The sequence below is a fragment of the Hyla sarda genome, chromosome 1, assembly GCF_029499605.1.
Source record: "Hyla sarda isolate aHylSar1 chromosome 1, aHylSar1.hap1, whole genome shotgun sequence".
In the NCBI taxonomy this organism is placed as follows: domain Eukaryota; kingdom Metazoa; phylum Chordata; class Amphibia; order Anura; family Hylidae; genus Hyla; species Hyla sarda.
Window position 1 is genome coordinate 147,773,482 of NC_079189.1, and position 20,624 is coordinate 147,794,105.

Below are 20,624 nucleotides of genomic sequence, written 5' to 3' on the forward strand. Positions count from 1 at the left end.
TTAACCTTTAAAAAATCATAACTCTCAATTTTTCACCTACAAATCCATATGATGGCTTATTTTTTGTGCCACTAATTCTACTTTGTAATGACATCAGTCATTTCACCCAAAAATCTAAGACGAAATGGAAAACAAAATAATTGTGCGAGAAAATGTAAGAAAAAACACAATTTTGTAAATTTTGGGGGCTTCCATTTCTACGCAGTAGATTTTTTGGTAAAAATTACACCTTCTCTTTATTCTGTAGGTGCATATGATTAAAATGATACCCTACTTATATAGGTTTGATTTTGTCGGACTTCTGGAAAAACAAATAAATACATGCAGGAAAATTTATATGTTTAAAATTCTTCTTCTGACCCCTATAACTTTTTTATTTTTCAGCGTATGGGGCGGTATGAGGGCTCATTTTTTGCGCTGTGATCTGAGGTTTTTAGTGGTACCATTTTTGTATTGATTGGACTTTTTGACCGCTTTTTATAAATGTTTTCATGATATAGAAAGTGACCAAAAATACGCTATTTGGGAATTTTGAATTTTTTATTATATGAATTAATTATATATTTTTATAATTCGGACATTTCCATACGCGGCAATACCACATATGTTTATTTTTATTTTTATTTACACTTTTTTTTTTTTTTATGGGAAAAGGGGGGTGATTCTTACTTTTATTAGGGAAGGGGTTAAATGATCTTTATTAACAATTTTTTTTTTTTTTTGCAATGCTATAGCCCCCAAAAGGGAACTATAACATGCAGTACATTGATCTCCCATACTGTTCAATGCTATGCCATAGCATAGCAGTGATCAGTGTTTCTGCCCCTTGACTGCTCATGCCTGGATCTCAGGCACTGAGCAGTCATTTGGCGATCGGTAACAGAAGAGGAAGGAAAGGCACCCTCCTTGTGTCCTCCAGCTGTTCGGTAAGGTCCCCAACAGCCCACTAAGCTGACCAGCACTTATTAGTTTTCACTTTAGACATGGTGATCATCTTTGAACGCTGCGTCTAAAGGTTAATAGCGCTTTTAGGCACGGGTCCCGCGTTATAGCCGTGGCCCGTGTTATAGAAAGGGAAAGGACCCAGTACGTCCTGGGTTGGGAAGGGGTTAAGCTGTCTTTTTTTTGTGTGCTGGCAATGTGTATGTGTACAATGTATTAAGTGGTCCCATGACATGTAGTAAACATTTTTTTTATAGCACTTCAGGACCCAACTTTTTAAAATGCTATCCACAGTCAGTTTTGTAAGCCAAGGCAGGGCTGGTATAGAATTTCAACAAATTGAGGGCATAAAGGGGTACTCCGGTGGAAAACATTTTTTTTAATCAACTGGTGGCAAAAAGTTAAACAGATTTGTAAATTACTTCTATTAAACAATCTTAATCCTTCCAGTACTCATCAGTTGCTGTATAATACAGAGGAAGTTCTTTTCTTTTTTAATTTCTTTTCTGTCTGTCCACGGTGCTCTCTGCTGACACCTCTGTGGAACTGTCCAGAGCAGGAACAATTCCCTATAGAAAAACCTCTCCTGCTCTGGACAGTTCCCGACATGGACAGAGGTGTCAGCAGAGAGCACTGTGGACAGAGAGAAAAGAAATTCAAAAAGAAAAGAACTTTCTCTGTATTATACAGCAGATGACAGGTACTGGAAGGATTACGATTTATTAATAGAAGTAATTTACAAATCTGTAACATTCTGGCACCAGTTGATTTTAAAGAAAAGGTTTTCCACCGGAGTACCCCTTTAACACCAAAAGATGAACATGATAAATTCATGACCACTGCTGAAAAACAACTTGAATTTGGCATACTTACACAATCATGAGAAAATGATATATTTCAAAAGTTGCAAGAGAGTCGCTGCAATACGTTTAGAGGAAAAATACAGTCTACATACAATTATAAACGATATCAAGTGAGGTCAAAGTCTAAAGAAAATCTACAATAAAAAGGGGACAATTTGGGATTTGGATATATTATTTACATCTCCATTGGAAGAACTTCTTTAGAAAAACTGAATGGTATGATGGTTCCTGAATTCAATAAACTTACAACTCAGTGTAGTAGGGGATTACATTATACCTCTACTTATATATAAAAGGGGAACTCCGGTACTTCTCATCCCCTATCCTCAGTATAGAAAATTCCCTGCCAAAGGTTTAAACTGAGAACTGGACAGAGAGACAGCAGATTGGAATGTAATGTTGTTGAGGCAGCCGTATAGGAGTAGGTTCATCAAAACCTGTCCAGAGGAAAAATTGCTGAGTTGCCCATAGCAACCAATCAGATCACTTCTTTCATTTTTCAGAGGCCTTTTCAAAAATGAAAGAAGCAATCTGATTGGTTGCTATAGGCAGCTCAATAACTTTTCCTCTGGACAGGTTTTGATAAATCTCCCCCATAATGTAGGAATTTTCTCCTGCTAGTCTACAAAACTGCAACCATTTGAAGTAGTGATTCCTAGAGCCATATGGGTGCCTCCATTTTAAAACTCTCTTGTCTATTTGATATGGCAAAAGGTTCTACTAATCCAGTTTGGCCAAGTTTATTTGATAGTTATATTTTTATAGTATTATTTTATAATAAAGATAAAGACCTTTCCCCAAGAGATTCTACAGCACAAGTGCAGACAACAATGAAGCTATTTTGAATACTATCAAAGTACAAATCTTTCTGATGAAGTTATCGAATTATATATTCTATCTATTCTACTGTACATTTTTATAGGTCTTCTATTATGATAGGTAATTTATAGTATATGGTGTCTAGATAAAATAGTAAAGGCCTGGTACTATATACTGGTACTTGAGCTGTAGATGAGGATCCTTTTCTCAGCTGTATTTCTAGGTAAAGACAAAGTGCAACATGTAGAAAAATGTGAAATACGTTTTAAGAACAGATGTTCTTACCTGAAAACAGTTTTTAAACTTCTTGCTGACAAAGTAGAGCGCTATTGGATTTATGCACGAGTTGAGGGCTGCCAAGTTAATACTGATGAAATCCATCACCAACAAAAAACTACACATGAAAAGGACATGAACACATCAATATCTTGTGCATCTAAATGTATTTACAGAGGTACAAAAATATCATTTGGACTAAGATATCCCACTATGAATTGAGACAGATATTGATGGAAACCATGCACCGCAATACAAGAAAAGCAATTCTGAGACTAGAATAAGCTGCATCATTCACTTAAGCATCCTATCTCTATCTGACAAGGTTCCCGAAATAAAGTTAGTTAAAGTAGAACCTCAGTTTGGTGCCACTTTAAGCATTTGCCTATTGCCCGTAGACTTAACACGTTCAGGGGGGGGGGGATGAGTGTGAGAAGGCATTTTAAACTTCCTTCACAATGCCATTGTGCGCCAACCCCAAAAACGGCCGTTGGGCGTTGGACCATAATGGGGTTCGTCGGGCGCCATTGTTTTTTACCGGGAGTAATGGGAGAAAAAGATGGCGCATGCAGTAATTTTTCTCCAGCTATTCTCCCCACTTTTTTTAACGTCTGTTGACTGCCGGGTCACAACAGCAGTATGAAAGAAGCCCTCTGCAGGGCCTTTTCCAAAATATAACAGTACAGAGCGTGTGTGATACTGGAGAACTGGGTGTCACAGACAATCGTTCTTTCCAAAGACAAGGTAGGGATAATGTATCACTGTCAGCCCCCGATACAGGGGATATCAGCAATAATAAAATGCTCCTCAAAAGGTCTTTTTTGACCTTATGGGGAACACATTTTGTAAAATAAAAAACAATAATAAATAACAATAAAATCTAAATTACCCAAACTATCACAAAAAAATTTAATTTACTAAGATAAAAATTAAGCCTGATGGGTCATGGAAAAAATAGCATAAAATTATACCAAACAAATCTGCAAGTTCAAAAAGATCTACAAATGCCTCTCGTCAGAAAGGAGTTACAAGTAAGAAACCTGATCTGGAAGAAGTTAAATAATATATAAGGTATGTGTATAAATAACAGTTTATTTTAAAATAATGTCATTTCCCTTAGGCTATGTACACACAGTGTTTTTTCAGGTATATTTAATTTATGAAACTGTGTCTGCATTTTACATTTTACATATTATGTGCACGGGAAAGTGGTTGTCCGTGCACATAATATGTAAAAAAAAACATGTGTCTGGATTTATACATAGAGCACATAGAGGGAGAGTTATCAAAACCTGTCCAGAGGAAAAGTTGCTGAGTTGCCCATAGCAACCAATCAGATCGCTTCTGTTATTTTGCAGAGGCCTTGTTAAAAATGAAAGAAGCAATCTGATTGGTTGCTATGGGCAACGCAGCAACTTTTCCTCTGGACAGGTTTTGATAAATCTCCCCCATAATGTTTAAAAATGTGGACGCAATTTTACGGATGAATTTTTACAAATTAAAAATGCCAGAAAAAACACTGTGAACATAGCCTTAGACATAAAAGATTTTAATAAAACTTTTGCTTGGCAGCAGAAAATTTTATAAAAAGCATTCTAGCCTACAGGACATTGTTAACGGTAGTGCATCAGGCTTTCTACTGCACATTTTTTAGATTTGCTGTGTAGACTGGGGAAGAATCAACGGAGTCATCTAATTATTATGACAGGCCATGATATTTTATGACAGGAGTTAGCTCTGTTGTACTACTGCACTGCAATAGTCTGTAGACACTCTCAATCATTATAGCTGCCACAAAGTCCTTACAACCTGCTATATTGTTTATATAGACACTATTAGAAGGAATTGTATGTCTCCAATATCATTGATTACCCCTAGGTAAGTTGTAAAGATAACAGAAACAGCTACAAAATCTGAATCATCACTACATGTATTATTTCCACCATTCATTATTTCTACAAGCTTTACATTTAGTAGTCTAAAATTAAATATAATACACAATGGCCCTCATTTACCATTGCATACCCGACATGTTTTGTCGGGTTGTGCTCTAGATTCTGGAGCATTGTGCCAGAAATTCTGTCTGCGCCAGAATTTTTGCCAGAATTGAAAAAAAAAAACAGATTAACTCTCCATTTTGCTAAGAAGACCCGAAAAAGGGGTGCTGCCGTCGGGTAAAGGGGGGAGGGCACCAAAAAGGGGTGTGTTCCTGACATTTTCACAAAAACCCAACATATTTACTAAGGTTTCCACAGAAAATGTGGTGGATTTCAGCTGAGGAAAACCCTACAGGTCAGAGCATGTGTAAAAAAATCTAAATGTAGGGAAAGTGGAAAAAGTAGGGAAACCTTAGTAAATACTGTAAATAAATTGTAGGGAATTAAAACCCACAAAGAGACCTACACTCCACTTTTAGTTAATAAGAGCCAATGGGCCTCATTTACTGAGGCTTTTCTGAATAGATTTTGTAGTTTTTTTTTGTGTCACATGTGTTGTGCGCAAACAAAAATACAAAATACCACTACTAACTCTCCACTTTACTTAGAAAACCCTACAAAGGGGTGTGGCCATCAGGAAAAAGAGGAGTATCTCCCCCCAAAAAACTAAAATTTTTTCAAGAAACCTACAAATTTCAGTAAATGAGAGACATTGGCCTTCATTTACTGTAGTTATAGGTTGACATTTTGATGTAGTAATGGGGGAAGTGATAAAAGTGTCTGTTCATGGGAATGTCATAATATCAAAACCAGAAATTCAATGTGTATATATTACCTGAGAAGCTCACATCTCCCAGAATCCCGTTCATTGTATACTGTCTTCTTAATTATTCTACTCAGATGCAGGGGGAACCAGCACAGGGCAAATATCACGACCAAGCAGAATACTGTCTTTGCAACCTCACGGCGCTGTGTGAAGAGAATATTACATCCTATTTATGTGGAACAATTGCTTAAAGGGGTATTCTGGGCAAAAATATTTCATCCCCTATCCAAAGGATAGGGGATAAGGTGTCTGATCGTGGGGAGCCCACTGCTGAGACCCCCCGCGATCTCCCTGCAGCACCCGCATTCTATGTGGGGACTGCATCTCTAGTTTCGGAGATCTCCGGGGTTTCCGGGACTGGGGATGTGATGTCACGCCACGCGCCCTCCATTCATGTCCATGGGAGGGGGCGTGATGTCCGTCACGCCCCCTCCCATCGACATGAATGGAGGGGTGTGGCGTGACGTCACATCCCCAGTCACGGAAACCCCAGAGATTTCCGAAACTAGAGATGCAGTCCCCACATAGAATGCGGGTGCTGCAGGGAGATTGCGGGGGGGTCTCAGCAGTGGGCTCCCCGCGATCAGACATCTTATCCCCTATCCTTTGGATAGGGGATGAAATATTTTTGCCCGGAATACCCCTTTAATACAGATTAGTTACTGACATTGAATATAGACATGACAAACAATAGATAACATTTTTGTATTGTTTACAGATGTTTTCCACTTAGGTTGGACTGTAGCAGATATCTCATCATGATAAGAATATTGAACCCAATATTGTACTAAAGATACATAGTGATATCTAGCGCTATTTTTCAGAGAATAATGATCAATCTATATATATAAAACTCAACATGTGTGTGTGTGTGTATGTATGTTCCACAAAAACTTCCAAACGGCTAAAGATATTAACATGAAACTTGGCACACATGTTACTTATATGTCAACAACAAACATAGGATAGATGATTTAACCCTTATTCACCCCCATTTTCCAGGGGCGGGGTTTATGTTTAAAGTCCCATACAAGTCTATGAGAAATATATGTTACTGCATAACTTCCATAACGGCTGTAGATATTTCGATAATACTTGGTCACATGTTACTTATATGTCCACTTAAAATATAGGATAGTTAATTTAACCCTTAACTACCACCATTTGTGAGGGTCAGGGATTTTGTTTAACGTCCCATGCAAATCAATGGGAAATGTATGTTCTCACATAATATCCATACGGCTGGAGATATTTCAATACCTGGTGCACATATTACAGGTCAGGATATGAGGATGCAATGGGAGGTCGAGATAGGAGGTCTAGATAGGAGGACGGGATGGTCGGGATAGGAGGTCGAGATAGGAGGATGAGATAGGAGGACGGGATAGGAGGACGGGATAGGAGGACGGGATAGGAGGACGGGATAGGAGGACGGGATAGGAGGACGGGATAGGAGGTTGGGATAGGAGGTTGGGATAGGAGGATGGCATAGGAGGACAGGATAGAAGGAAGGGATAGGAGGAAGGGATAGGAGGTCAGGATAGTAGGTTGGGATATGAGGACGAGAAAGGAGGATGGGATAGGAGGACGGGATAGGAGGTCGGGATAGGAGGTTGGGATATGAGGACGAGAAAGGAGGACGGGATAGGAGGTCGGGATAGGAGGTCGGGATATGAGGACGGGAAAGGAGGACTGGATAGGAGGACGGGATAGGAGGAAGGGATAGGAGGAAGGGATAGGAGGTCGGGATAGGAGGACGAGAAAGGAGCACGGGATAGGAGGATGGGATAGGAGGACGAGAAAGGAGGATGGGATAGGAGGACAGGATAGGAGGTCGGGATAGGAGGTCAGGATAGGAGGTCGGGATAGAAGGACGGGATAGGAGCACCGGATAGGAGGACGAGAAAGGAGGTAGGGATAGGAGGTTGGGGTATGAGGACGGGATATGAGGTTGGGATATGACAACAATATATGAGGAAGGGATATGAAGTCAAAAGCTTCCTCCTTTGTTGATTTTCCTCCACAACAAGGCTGAGGAAGGAAAAAACAGGCAACGCCGGGTATTAAGCTAGTAAACTATATAATATAGAAATGCTTTTCATGTTCCTGTATAACATTTTTATAAGTGTATTAACACAGCTGCACTGTTTCTATATAGTTTACCATAAAATATCAGACATTGGTACACCCATTGACAAAAAAGAAAAAATAATGCAAAAAGATAGAAATGTTGGATTGCTGCAAATCTCGGTATGCAGTTATGTCTCGGGCAGATATGTAAATGATTACAGGTGTGGTCTGACTAGATACTGGGCAAAGCAGATACATTTTTCGCATGCAAATTGATGGGAAATTAAAGGGGTTATCCAGGAAAAAACTTTTTATATATATATATATATATATATATATATATATATATATATATATATTAAACAAATTTAAACAGATTTGCAAATGACTTCTATTAAAAAATCTTAATCCTTTCAGTACTTATGAGCTGCTGAAGTTGAGTTGTTCTTTTCTGTCTAAGTGCTCTCTGATGACACCTGTCTCGGGAACTGCCCAGTTTAGAAGCAAATCCCCATAGCAAACCTCTTCTACTCTGTGCAGTTCCCGAGACAAGCAGAGATGTCAGCAGAGAGCACTGTTGCCAGACAGAAAACAACAACTCAACTTCAGCAGCTGATAATTATTGAAAGGATTAAGATTTTTTAATAGAAGTAATTTACAAATCTGTTTAACTTTCTGGAGCCAGTTGATATATATATAAAAAAAAAAGTTTTTCCTGGAATACCCCTTTAAGTTCTTATTCCATTCCAACAACTCTATTCTGATGTGTTATAATTTTTTGTGACATTATTGTATTGTATGGACTGTAGCTTTTTCATTCATATTTTAAAATTTTGCTTTGTTTATACATAATAACTACACATTAACTAAATATTCATATAAATGGGTATAAGTTAATGTTATTTTACCTGCTTAAGATGCTCACTCAAGGCTATCCTCAGACTTCCTTTCCGTTGGTGCAGCATCTTACATGTCATTAATGTATAAAATACTCCGGTACATGCTAGGGGTACAATGAAGTAAAAGCCAAGCAGCCACCAATGCTTTGCGTTTTTGTAGAACTATAAAGAAAAAGAAGTATTATTATGCAATTCTTTACAATACTTTCTCAAACAACACATGTGCGCCAGCTCATGTACTATATGAGCTAGTGGTAGCCAACCTAATAATCCAGGAATATTCTTCCCTGATACCCTACATGTGTACTTCCAGGAGTAAAGGCCAATAGTTGCATATGCCACTCATGACTTGCTGTAACACTCACTTTTCAGTAGACTGGAACACTGATAATAGTGGATCCTCTGGACCTGTGTTGTAGATGACTTGGACCATACCAGGTAGCAGAGTCTAAGGTGTCGCTGGTTTTCACCAGGGCCTGCCACAAAGCAGGATGGACTCGCTGCGGCAGGCGGCACCCAGGATGCTACCCCTGGCACGGTTCGACCACACAGGCAGGTGAGGAGATTCGAGGCACAGGTAGGATAATGCAACTTTTGGTCAGGATAGCAGAAGGTCAGGGCTGGTGGCACAGTAGCGTAGTCAGGAATGTAGTAAGTGGTCAGTAGGCAGGTGGCAAAGGAGCAAGGTCAGGTCACGGAGCAAAGGGTATGATACACGGCAAGGCAACTCTCAGGAACGCTTCCTCTCAGGCACTAGGGCAACAAAGATCCAGCAGAGAAGTGTGGGAGGTGGAGGAATTCATCAATGAGCCACAGGTGTTACTTCACTAATGGGCACACTGGCCCTTTAAATCTTAAAACTCTGGCGCACGTGCGTGCCCTAGGGGACATGGACACGCGCGCCGGAGCAGAGAGGCAGAGGCGGAGGCAGGAGAAGCACCAGGTGAGTGACGGGCTGGGATTCGCATGCGGGCACGTTCCGCAATGCGAATCCCAGCCCCGCCGGCAGCAGCAGGTAACGGGACCATGCGCTCACGGCCAGCCTGTGCGGCCGGAGCGCATAACGTAACACTTGCACAGTAAAACGCATACACTGTATGTGGGATTTTTTTTCTTCTTTGTATTAAACAGTGCATCAGCATTGCTTGTTAATAAAATGCAAACAAAACAAAAACTTTATACATTTACATGATAGGTTATGGACATATTAGGCCCAGAAAATGCTACTTAAAGGGGTTATCAAGGAATAGAAAAACACAGCTAATTTCTTTCAAAAACAGCTTCCAGACTGTCTCCAGGTTGGGTGAGGTTTTACAACTTGGCTCCATTCATTTCAAAGGAACTGAGCTGCAGAACCACACCCAACCTGGAGACAGACAGGGAACTGTTTTTGGAAGAAAGTAGCTCTGTTTTTCTATTCCCGGATAACACCAAGCCCTGGGTGGAGCTAGCTCTCTCTCTTAGTTCCTGCTTAGCTGAGTGCAGTAAGGTCAAGTCCTATGTGTGTGTCTGGAGCCCAGAGGGAACCTAAAGTCAGTCAAGCAGCCACGGATCCTAAAGTTCAGTACCTCACAAGTCAAGTCAAAGCCTGGTAAGCTACAGAAGGTGAAGTCAGTCATCGTCTGTCATAGTCAAGTCAGTCCAAGTCATCCTGTCTAAAATCAGCGTGGCCTGCATCCAAATTATCAAAGTCCACTATAAGTCCCAGCAAGTCCTAAGATCTCTGAAGTCACTGGTCACCTCCATGGGCCTAACCAAGCTGTATAGACTGTTACATCTGTCTGACTCAGTAAAGGTGCCGTTGTTCCGTAACTTGGCGTCGGAGTCATTATTAAATTCACACAGGACGGAATGATATGATGTCTTACTTTATTCTGTACATATGATGAGTCTGATCTTGTGCTATTGGCAGAAAAATGAGAGGTCAGTTCTAAAGGAAGGCAACAAATACTTCCTATACTATCTTTAGTGTTTGTTAAAGGGGTTATCCAGGAATAAACTTTTTTTTATATATCAACTGGCTCCAGAAAGTTAAACAGATTTGTAAATTACTTCTATTAAAAAATCTTAATCCTTTCAGTACTTATGAGCTTCTGAAGTTAAGATTGTTCTTTTCTGTCTAAGTGCTCTCTGATGACACATGTCTCGGGAACCGCCCAGTTTAGAAGAAGTTTGCTATGGGGATTTGCTTCTAAACTGGGTGGTTCCCGAGACATCAGAGAGCACTTAGACTGAAAAGAACAACCTTAACTTCAGAAGCTCATAGGTACTGAAAGGATTACGATTTTTTAATAGAAGTAATTTACAAATCTGTTTAACTTTCTGGAGCCGGTTGATAGATAAAAAAAAGTTTTTTCCTGGAATACCCCTTTAACGTCGTACTTATTAATTGTTTCACAAAAAACATTCCTAGTTATACACATGAAACAATGTAGGCAGTAAAGAAAATAAAGAATATGAATACAAAGGTAAAAAACAAAGGTAAAAAAAATAATGTGTTTTACTTGCCTGGCCTTATAACAGAAAGAATACATTTCTGTGGGGCCTGTGACTGATTAAATATGGGTACTGAACAGGGCGTCCCTCTCATCTTACATCAGGGCTCGACAGAGAAGAATAAAAGTGCTTTTGTTTTCCCTGCAGGTCCAGATGTTAACAATTTCCAACAGGAAGAGTGCATTTAAAGCAGGCTTCCTTGTGTACCACGATACTCCTGGAGGCCTAGCATGCCGATTTCAAAGATATCTAGTTGTTCAACAACAGTCCTTGTTAAAGGAGTATTGACTCTAATATGAAGCACTAACAATATGACCCTTCAAGCATCTGAGGCAAAAGCTAGTAAAATGTATGACCATAAATACTACCAATACCTGTGTTATCTGTCTAATTCCAATGCGGTTTCCTAACACAACATCCAAGTAAATATAGAAATATTGATTAATACCAACAATAGAATACATCGAAAACAAACCACTATGACCCAAGACGAAAGTGGCTACCTAAATGCACAAGCAGTTTAGAAAAATACATTTAAAAACATTTAAAATCTCAATATATTGCAGTTTATGTGCTTGTCATGGCCTCTGCATATGTTGATCATCTCTACACTGCCTGACCTCTATGGACGATGTTGTTATCGGCAAATGTCTGATTGAACTAGCAGGTGCAGTTTAGCTCTAGAATTCCTTCACCTGTGACTATTATTCAATTATGCACAGGGAGGTGGGTATATATTGGACATTTGTAGCAGAATCATCACTACTGATGAAACCATGTGCGTTGTGGGGTTTGACCCCTCATTTTTGCCTCTTAACATTCCCCCTGGTGATGTTTTGTACAAAATTGCGTTGTTTTTAAAAAAATTTTTTTATATCTATTCTATTGTATTGTGATTAGTGGTAGTATGCACTTTTGCTTATTTGCTTAAGAGGATTTTTGACTAGAGGTTGAAGGTCATGGCCCGCACAGTCTGACCTTATGGTTTGTATAGATTTGTAGAGTTTATTGAGATTTAAATGTTTTTAGATGTTAGTTTTTTTTTTCTCACCTAACCATACTGTTCTTAAACTGCTTGTGGGACTAAGAAGTCTCATGTCTTGTTTTATACTGTTTTGTTTTATGTGTATTCTATTGGTGGTTATAATAAATACTTATATCATTACTTTGATATGGGATATGTATTCAAATCTGTGCATGATAGCTTTTCTTTTATGCCGACCAGCACTCAAAATGCTGGAGTACACAACTCATTGATGACCCTATAATTATACATTACATTATATACACAGACTGCTCCACATGCCACCCTTTGTTGCACAGAAGGGTCCCCATCCCCCTCTCTCCCATTACTCTTTATGCCCTTTTTTTCGCATAGACTGCTCCACACAATTACATACATCTTGCCCTTTTTTTTCCACACAGACTGCTTTCTGAGATGCCACTCTCCTTCCCACACAGACTACACCCCATGTCCCCTCTATTACACAGACAGCTCCCCATAGCCCTACCTCTCTATCATAGGCTGCTCCTTTTTAACACAGCCTGATCCCTAGGGTGTCTCCTCTTAAGGATTGCTCATGCCTTTTACACACTGTTCCTATGCCCTTCTCACACAAGCTTCCTATTATTTCCTTTTAACACAGACTACTTCTTATGCCACCATCTCTCACAGACTGCTTTAGATGCCCTCTCCACACTGACTGTACCCAATGTCCCCTCACTCCCACAGACAGTACCCCATTCACACAGAATTTACAAAGACTGCACCCTCTCTCTTTACCCACACACTGCTCCTTTTGCCTTTTCAAAAGCAAAAAGCATGAAGGAACTAAAATCCAAAAATCTTGACAGATTTTAAGCCTGGAAAGTTATTAGTCACACTATGACTAGGATCTTGTTAAGCAGTGAGCAGTTTCAATCATGACCAATTTTTATGGACATTAATCATGGATTTCACATGTCACAGTAATGTTGAAAATTGTCACAGCCGAAGTATATTTCAGGATACAAGTGTGATGGTTTAATAGGAGTTCATACATGCTTCATTGTCACATAATGTAATGGCTTAAACATGTTTAGCTTAAAACTCCTGCCAACCACCAACAATCACAATTATGGAATCGCTGTATTCTTATGAGATAAAAGAGCCCTAATATCTATCTATCTGTCTATCTATCTATCCACCCTTTCATCCATCCATACATCCATCGCAGAAAAACAGCAAGACTCCTCAAGGATAGCCATAAAGTATTGGTTTAATAAGCTTTAATCCATTACAGTGCATCAAACACATAGCAAAACTTCAATTCTCAAGCAGCATGCTGTTTGCTATACATATTACGAATTAAAGGAGAACTCCGGAATAGGAAAATTATCATCCATAATGCCGGCAGTAAAAAAATAAAGATGTACATAACTTCCTTCGCTCCCCCGGGGCCTCCGGTAACTGGCGCCGGCCTCCGCCGCGATCCTCTTTCTTCCTGGTTGCCAGTGGTCGGCGAATCATACTGCACTCAGCCAATCAGCGACCGCAGTGAAGTCCCGACACGGCCGGCGATAGGCTGAGTGGCAGTGTGACGTTTTTTGGCCCCGACAGCAAGTGCCGGTGTAGTGAAGAATTGTGTGTCTTGAAGCGTTCTCACACTGCCGCTCAGCCTATCGCCGGTCGAGTCGGGACTTTGCTGCGGCCGGTGATTGGCAGTATGACTCGCCGACCACCCACAACCAGGAAGAGGATCGTGGCGGAGGCCGGAGCCGGTTGCCGGATGCACCGGGGGAGCGAGGAAAGGTATGTACCTGTTTATTTTTTTTTCTGCAGGCAGTATGGACAATAATTTTCCTATTCCGGAGTTCTCCTTTGACTTTCTTTGAGATGTATACATTGCACGTAATGTAATATAGAATGAAGTATTAGTCATCTTTTACAATGGGTGTTGCAGTGTAGTAAACATAACAATAAGGCTTGTTATAAAATTCGCAAAGTAAACTTTGTTGAGTTACTTATTTTTCCTTTCATACTATTAAACAGTACAAAGGAATGTAAATTGCCTTTCATGTCCCTAATAAATCATTACAAATTAGAACCATTGTTGTCCACATTGTGTGAACTGCACTGTCCTATTTTCCAGAAGCTTCATAAACCTATACATCTTTTTATGGTTGAACTTAAAAGACCATTGTGTGAGTGACATTTTTAGCTACATAAATCTAAACAGTGGAACATCACTGGATATGTTTAAGGAAGTGCCTCACGTTTACAGTACACAGTACATGAGTCTGTATTATGCAATTTTATATAAAAAAACATTTCTCTGGGAATGTCTCTTGTTCCCTTTTCCCACACCATCTTAGATGTGTGTTACATTGACATAATAGAGTGACTGACATAACCGATGATGACCACTGCACAGAGTTTAGGCTATAGGTGTACACATCAGATTGTGTGATATTCATTGGTTTGAGTACTGTGTGTTGTCCCTTGTATTAATATACACTAGAATACTGCACCTAAAATGTTAAATAAATATACTGTAGTTCATACTATATAGACTATAAGAATTTAGTTTTTCTGTGATCTCTGGAGAGCTACATCTTCAACCTTCAGAGATCATCTGGATCTAAAAGATTACCAATGAATGGATCACCTATATGAAACAATAACTTACTTTTACATCCAAGATTAAAATGTGTGATCTCACAAAACCTACATGTACATACAGCTGTGTATTCACCCAGGACACATATCCCATATTACTGCACAGAATTCCAGACAACAGAAAAATGTTATTGCGTGTTTGACAAAAGGCAGCTACCATATATACTCGAGTATAAGCTGAGTTTTTCAGCACGATGCTCCCCTCGGCTTATACTAGAATGAACAAAAAAACGTTTCTGGCTTTAGCTGTGAGGGGATGGTCCTGGCCGTCCATCTCCGCCTGTCAATCCCTTCTCAGTGATCTTCAACCTGTGGACCTCCAAACTACAACTCCCAGCATGCCCGGACAGCCATCGGGCCTTCATCATCATCCAGACCCCCCTTTTGTTTTCTACTGACCTCCCCTCGGTGGGAAGGAAGGGTGAGCTGGTCCGGGCCATCCATATTCGACCACCTATGCTGCAGGGATCGTCCGGTGGGGAGGGTTAGTTGTTCTGGGCTGTCCATCTTCACCGGGAGACCCTCTTCTCTGCTTCGGGCCGGCCCTGGACTAGTGACATTGCCTTGACGACGATGCGCAGGAACGTTCATGCATCACAGTGCGTCGTCGTCAAGGCAACGTCACTAGTCCGGGGCCGGCCTTGAGCAGAGAAGAGGGCCTCCCGGTGAAGATGGACAGCCCAGAACAACTAACCCTCCCCACCGGACGATCCCTGCAGCATAGGTGGTCGAATATGGACGGCCCAGACCAGCTCACTCTTCCTTCCCACCGAGAAACTGGGGAGGTGAGCAGAAAACAAAAGGGGGGTTTGGATGATGACGAAGGTCCGGCAGTGGTCTTCAACCTGCGGACCTCCAGATGTTTCAAAACTATAACTCCCAGCATGCCCGGACAGCCGATCTGGAGGTCCGCAGGTTGAAGACCACTGAAGGGATTGACAGGCGATGATGATGACAGGGGTGGGGGGGGGGGTCGGGGGTGATGACAGGGGATGTCAATGACGGGGGGTGGATGATGACAGGGTGGTGGATGATGACAGGGGGGTATTTCCCACCCTAGGCTTATAGACGAGTCAATAACTTTTCCAGGGTTTTTGGGGTGAAATTAAGGGCCTCAGCTTATATTCGGGTTGGCTTATACTCAAGTACATACGGTAGGTATATACATCTGTAACTTGCTAGGGGTTCATACTAAACTTATGTTTTCCTCAAATTTTATGCAAAAGCAAACATTTTTTTTCCCAATCATTCAATGCAAGTTGATAAAAATGCAGCATGCATTTTGTCTCATCTAATCTGGGTTCATAGCTATGCCTTATGCCTTTGTGCAGGTTCTATGCACATGACCCTCAATGGTGACAAATACTATATGCAACAATGGAAATCTAGGTAAAACATGATTAATAAAAATGCATAGAAACAACAACATAAAATATTGTACACACACACATACCTCCATAAATGGTGATGTAGCTGCGAACATGCATGTACGAAACTGTTCTCCTCGATATTCAAATGGTATCATGACAAATCCAATAGCCTCAGGGATCGCGAGAACAAATGAAATAACCCAAATGGAGATAATTTCAATTGCTGTGATAAGAGGGATTCCATTGCCTTGAACCCTGCTCCAGGTTGCAACTGCCCTGTACCTAAACAAATAAATAAATATATATTTATATATTAAAATTTATAAATAGTTTAACAGCACAAAACTTATTATGTTTTTTAATCTAAACTATCACTTTCTCGGAAGCCCCTTGAGAATAAATTAACCCGTTTTCCTCTATAGGAATACCACTTTACATGTTTTGTTTGAGACTTTTTTTTATGTTGCAAGTAAACGCTACAAATCGTACAAAGTGAATTCAATTATTTTAAGCCTTGACTAATAAAGTCGAAAGTCTAATCAGACATCATATCTATATTAGAAATTTATTTTTAATAAACAGGGTAAACAAGGATCTGTTAGCCTTCAAACTTCTGATAGCACTATAACAGAGGTCAGGGAGAGCAATATACTGTATTCATACCTTGGATATTGGCATGCAACCCGATTGTCCAGAAAAAGTGTGTTTTAAAGGGGTTATCCAGAAACAGAAAAACAGAGCTAATTTTTTTTTAAACGCTCCCATCTGTCTCCAGCTTGGATGTGGTTCTGAGCTCCATTCTTTTAAAGTGAACGGAGTCAAGGTGTAATGCCACAGATTACCTGGGGACAGATGGGGATAACCCCTTTAATATTCTCTACCACTATAGCAAGTGCTCAGGAGATGGGCACTTCATGTTAAGGGCTGGAGCTCTCTACAATGAGGGTATGTTCACACTGAGGAATCTCCGGTCGTGGAAAATACTTCGGCGATAGGACAAGCGGGGCACTGCGCCATCACCATTGACGGCTATGCAGTACTCACGGAATTCCACTCAAGGAATGAACATGTTCTTTCTTTGCCAGGAACAATTTAAGCGCTGGAATTTTGAAATTCTGGAGTGTTAATGAATTTCGCGGAAGACCCATTCACACTGATGATAATGTTCACAGCGCGGAATTCTATTCCGCAGGTATTCCGCAGTGTGAACATACCCCGAGTTTCTCTGGTCTCTCCTCTCAGCTTTACCTCTATATACCCAACTGAGATATTGCTATAGCCAAGAGGAGCAGTTGAAAAACAGCTCTCACCATAGCCAGGACATTATAATATATTTTTCTTGATCATACATGTTGAACTCAAGGTATGGCAATACTTCTCTTTATCCTGAATATATAGCTACCAGCAGTTTTGAGGGATCAAAGCTGCTGACAGACTGACTTAAATATAGTTAAAACATTGCCAAACACCTAGTTCCAGTCTCTTGAATTTATCTTTAGTTAACTTTTCAGCCTGCATCTTGTAGCTGCGGAACTGCTGCTTTGCATTACTGGAGATTACTGAGGATTATACCACTGGCTTTGATGGTAATTTACTATTTGATTCTTCTGAGAAGTGAGGTCACTAGTAGCCATGTAGGATGTTCTGTCTGGTGCTGATCCACATCTGGCTGTTTTTATTAACAGAGCAGTCATACGTATTCTCCATGCAGATGTTGTCTGTGTTGCAGTGTAAGCGGAAGAAGATCACAAAAGTGTTGTTGGATTCGTGTTTCTTGCTGTCTGGTTTTAATTATAGTCCCAGGACTGTGGTTACCGGTTTCATTAAGGGCCTTAAACTAGCAAAATTCTTCACAAATGGGAACATTTATATTATTTACATTTACCAAACAATAATATGCTATGGACATTGCAGAATAGGGAAGTCGGTGCCAACTGTACTAATGTATGGCGTGTCGTAAAGGGAAACTCTCATCAGGTTAGCCTATATTAACCTGCTTGTATTGGGTAATAGTGCTTGTGGGGTTAAGCACAATGGTACCTTTGTTATTAATATCTGCTGCACCATTTTTCATAATGACTCTTTACTATAGATGAGCATCCTTGGGGCACTGTGGGCATTACCTAGGCCACAAGTGCACTGCTACACTCGCTTGCCACCTACTGTAACAACAGCTCTTCATTAATATTTATATTCTTTCAGTGATTTGGCACAAGCATACCACATGGAAATCTTGTGAATGTGCAACTGCAATTCAAGACCCCCATTCTGGAGATGTTGTGCATGCATGAAACTTTTATGCTCGTTGGTGTTACATCACAGCAGGAAAGAATATGAATAGTAATAAAGAGGAGCTGTTATAGAAGGTGGCAGGTGGGCATAGTGGTGCACTTGGGGCCTACGTAAGACCCTCAGTGTGCCAAGGATGCTAATTTGCATGTCTACAGTAAGCAAGATTTATGAAAAATGACACAATGAATGATAATAACAAATGTGCCATTGTGTTCAGTGCCTAATATACATGATTACTATATCTCATGTAAATATTTCAAGTTTTTATAGGTGAAGTCCATTATCATGTACTGTGCAGCACTTCTGGGTTTGGAGTTGCTGCATGAAATTGCCTGCACAGTCAATCAGTGGCTGAGGTGGGACACCAATGTGTTCACTGATTGGCTGAGCTTGTTGACCCTGACCTTGGAAGTTCTGCGCAGTGGGACCAGAGGTCCATGATGCGAACAATGGTGAGGTATAGGGGATGGTATATATATATATATATATATATATATATATATATATATATATACAGTATATATAGCAATTTTTCTATAGTAAGTCCATGTCTGAGCACAACTAAAAAAAGGTACTCCCCCCAGAATACCCATTGAATAGGTAGTAGGGGAGAGATGATGACAAAATTACTGCAGGATTAGATGGCACATAGGTTGTTTGTAGTCTGTTACTATGAAGACACATAGGTCTCCATAGGAGCTCTATACAAAAAAATATAGGTGATTTTTTACCTATAATTATTTTGAAATTGTGTTTTTCATTCATTTTAGATGCATTAAAAAAAGTTTTAAAAGGGAATGTAACATATCGTTAGTAAGGTTGAAAAAATACATACATCTATCATGTTCAACCAAGGAATTGAAGGGAAGGGCTATGGTTGAATGAAGGGGAAGGGATGTGATTTTACACTTCTGAATAAGCATTAATGTTATTTTGTTCTAGGCATGTATCTGACCCTGTTTTGAAGCTTTCAACTGTTCTTGCCGTGACCAGTTCCTGAGGTAGTCTGTTCCATAAATTCACAGTTCTTATGGTAAAGAAGGCGTGTCGCCCCTTGAGACTAAACCTTTTCTTCCCCAGACAGAGGCAGTGCCCCCTTGTCTTTTGAGGGGGTTTAACCAGGAACAGTTTTTCCCCATATTTTTTTTATAGGCCATTTATATACTTGATGTGGTGTGGTGAAAAATGTAAAAAAAACTGTACTCACCCCCTCAGTTTCCCACTGCTCCAACACCAACACCAAAACATTGTGTATGTGATGCTGCAGCCAATCACTGGCCTTAGTGATCTCTTCCTGTATGCACTGTATGTGACTGCTGAGGCCAGTGATTGGTTGAAGCTTCACATGTACCATGTACAAGGACATCATTCTACCACATCAGGGGAAACTCAGTGATGGTAGAGTACTGCAGAGAAAACTGAAATGGTAATGGCTCTGGAGATGATGGTTCAGTACAGTTTTTTTTTTTTTTTTAATTTTCACTCCATTCCTTGCTTAAAGAAAAATTTTTGAAAGACTTTTGTGAACTTATGTTTTTGCTAAAATCAAACACTTTAGCTACTGGGAAGTGATATGTTGCCAAGAGAGCTCAGTGTCTAGTATTATTTCCATACAGCAACAGGGACCTGCTACTTCTGCATACAGTAACAGTACCTGCAATACAGTATTAGGGAGATCTAAGATCTGACTAATGCCAGATATCAAAAACCTGAATGTTTTGGTAATGTATAATGTTAAATACAAATCCAATAAGATATGTACACAATAAGAGGGACTAGACCACCCTATTAATATCACCTACCAAGCTCCAAAGGGTACTGTCACTTTTTTCCATCGTTCACACAGATAAAGTCTGTTTGTTTAGGCGCTGAAATTGTTCATGTTCTATAAACTTGTATAGTATGGAATTGACAAAATGTAATCTAAAATGATAGTGAGTACAGCTTAGAGGGGTAAGCCGCCCCTAGACATCTTATCCCCTATCCAAAGGATAGGGGACAAGACGTCTGATTGCAGGGGTCCCCAATGGCAGGCCCCCTCCCCATCTCCCTGCTGCACCCAGCATTTGTTTAGAGCGTCGGAGGCTGGTGATGTCATGGCCACGCCCCCTCAATGCAAGTCTATGGGAGAGGGCATGACGGACATCACGCCCCCTCTCATACACTCCAACAAAGA

At 40.2% G+C, this 20,624-nt stretch overlaps 1 protein-coding gene across 1 annotated transcript in view; it reads right to left on the reverse strand.

Annotated features, from left to right (window-relative positions):
- Positions 1-20,624, reverse strand: part of EDNRA (endothelin receptor type A) — a 79,165-nt gene that overhangs the window by 10,663 nt on the left and 47,878 nt on the right. Inside the window, exons 4-7 of the mRNA XM_056562837.1 lie at positions 16,240-16,438; positions 8,642-8,794; positions 5,673-5,806; positions 2,910-3,018 (exon numbers count right to left, since the gene is read on the reverse strand). Of these exons, the coding sequence (XP_056418812.1) occupies positions 2,910-3,018; positions 5,673-5,806; positions 8,642-8,794; positions 16,240-16,438 (595 nt within the window). The remainder of the gene's footprint in view (positions 1-2,909; positions 3,019-5,672; positions 5,807-8,641; positions 8,795-16,239; positions 16,439-20,624) is intronic.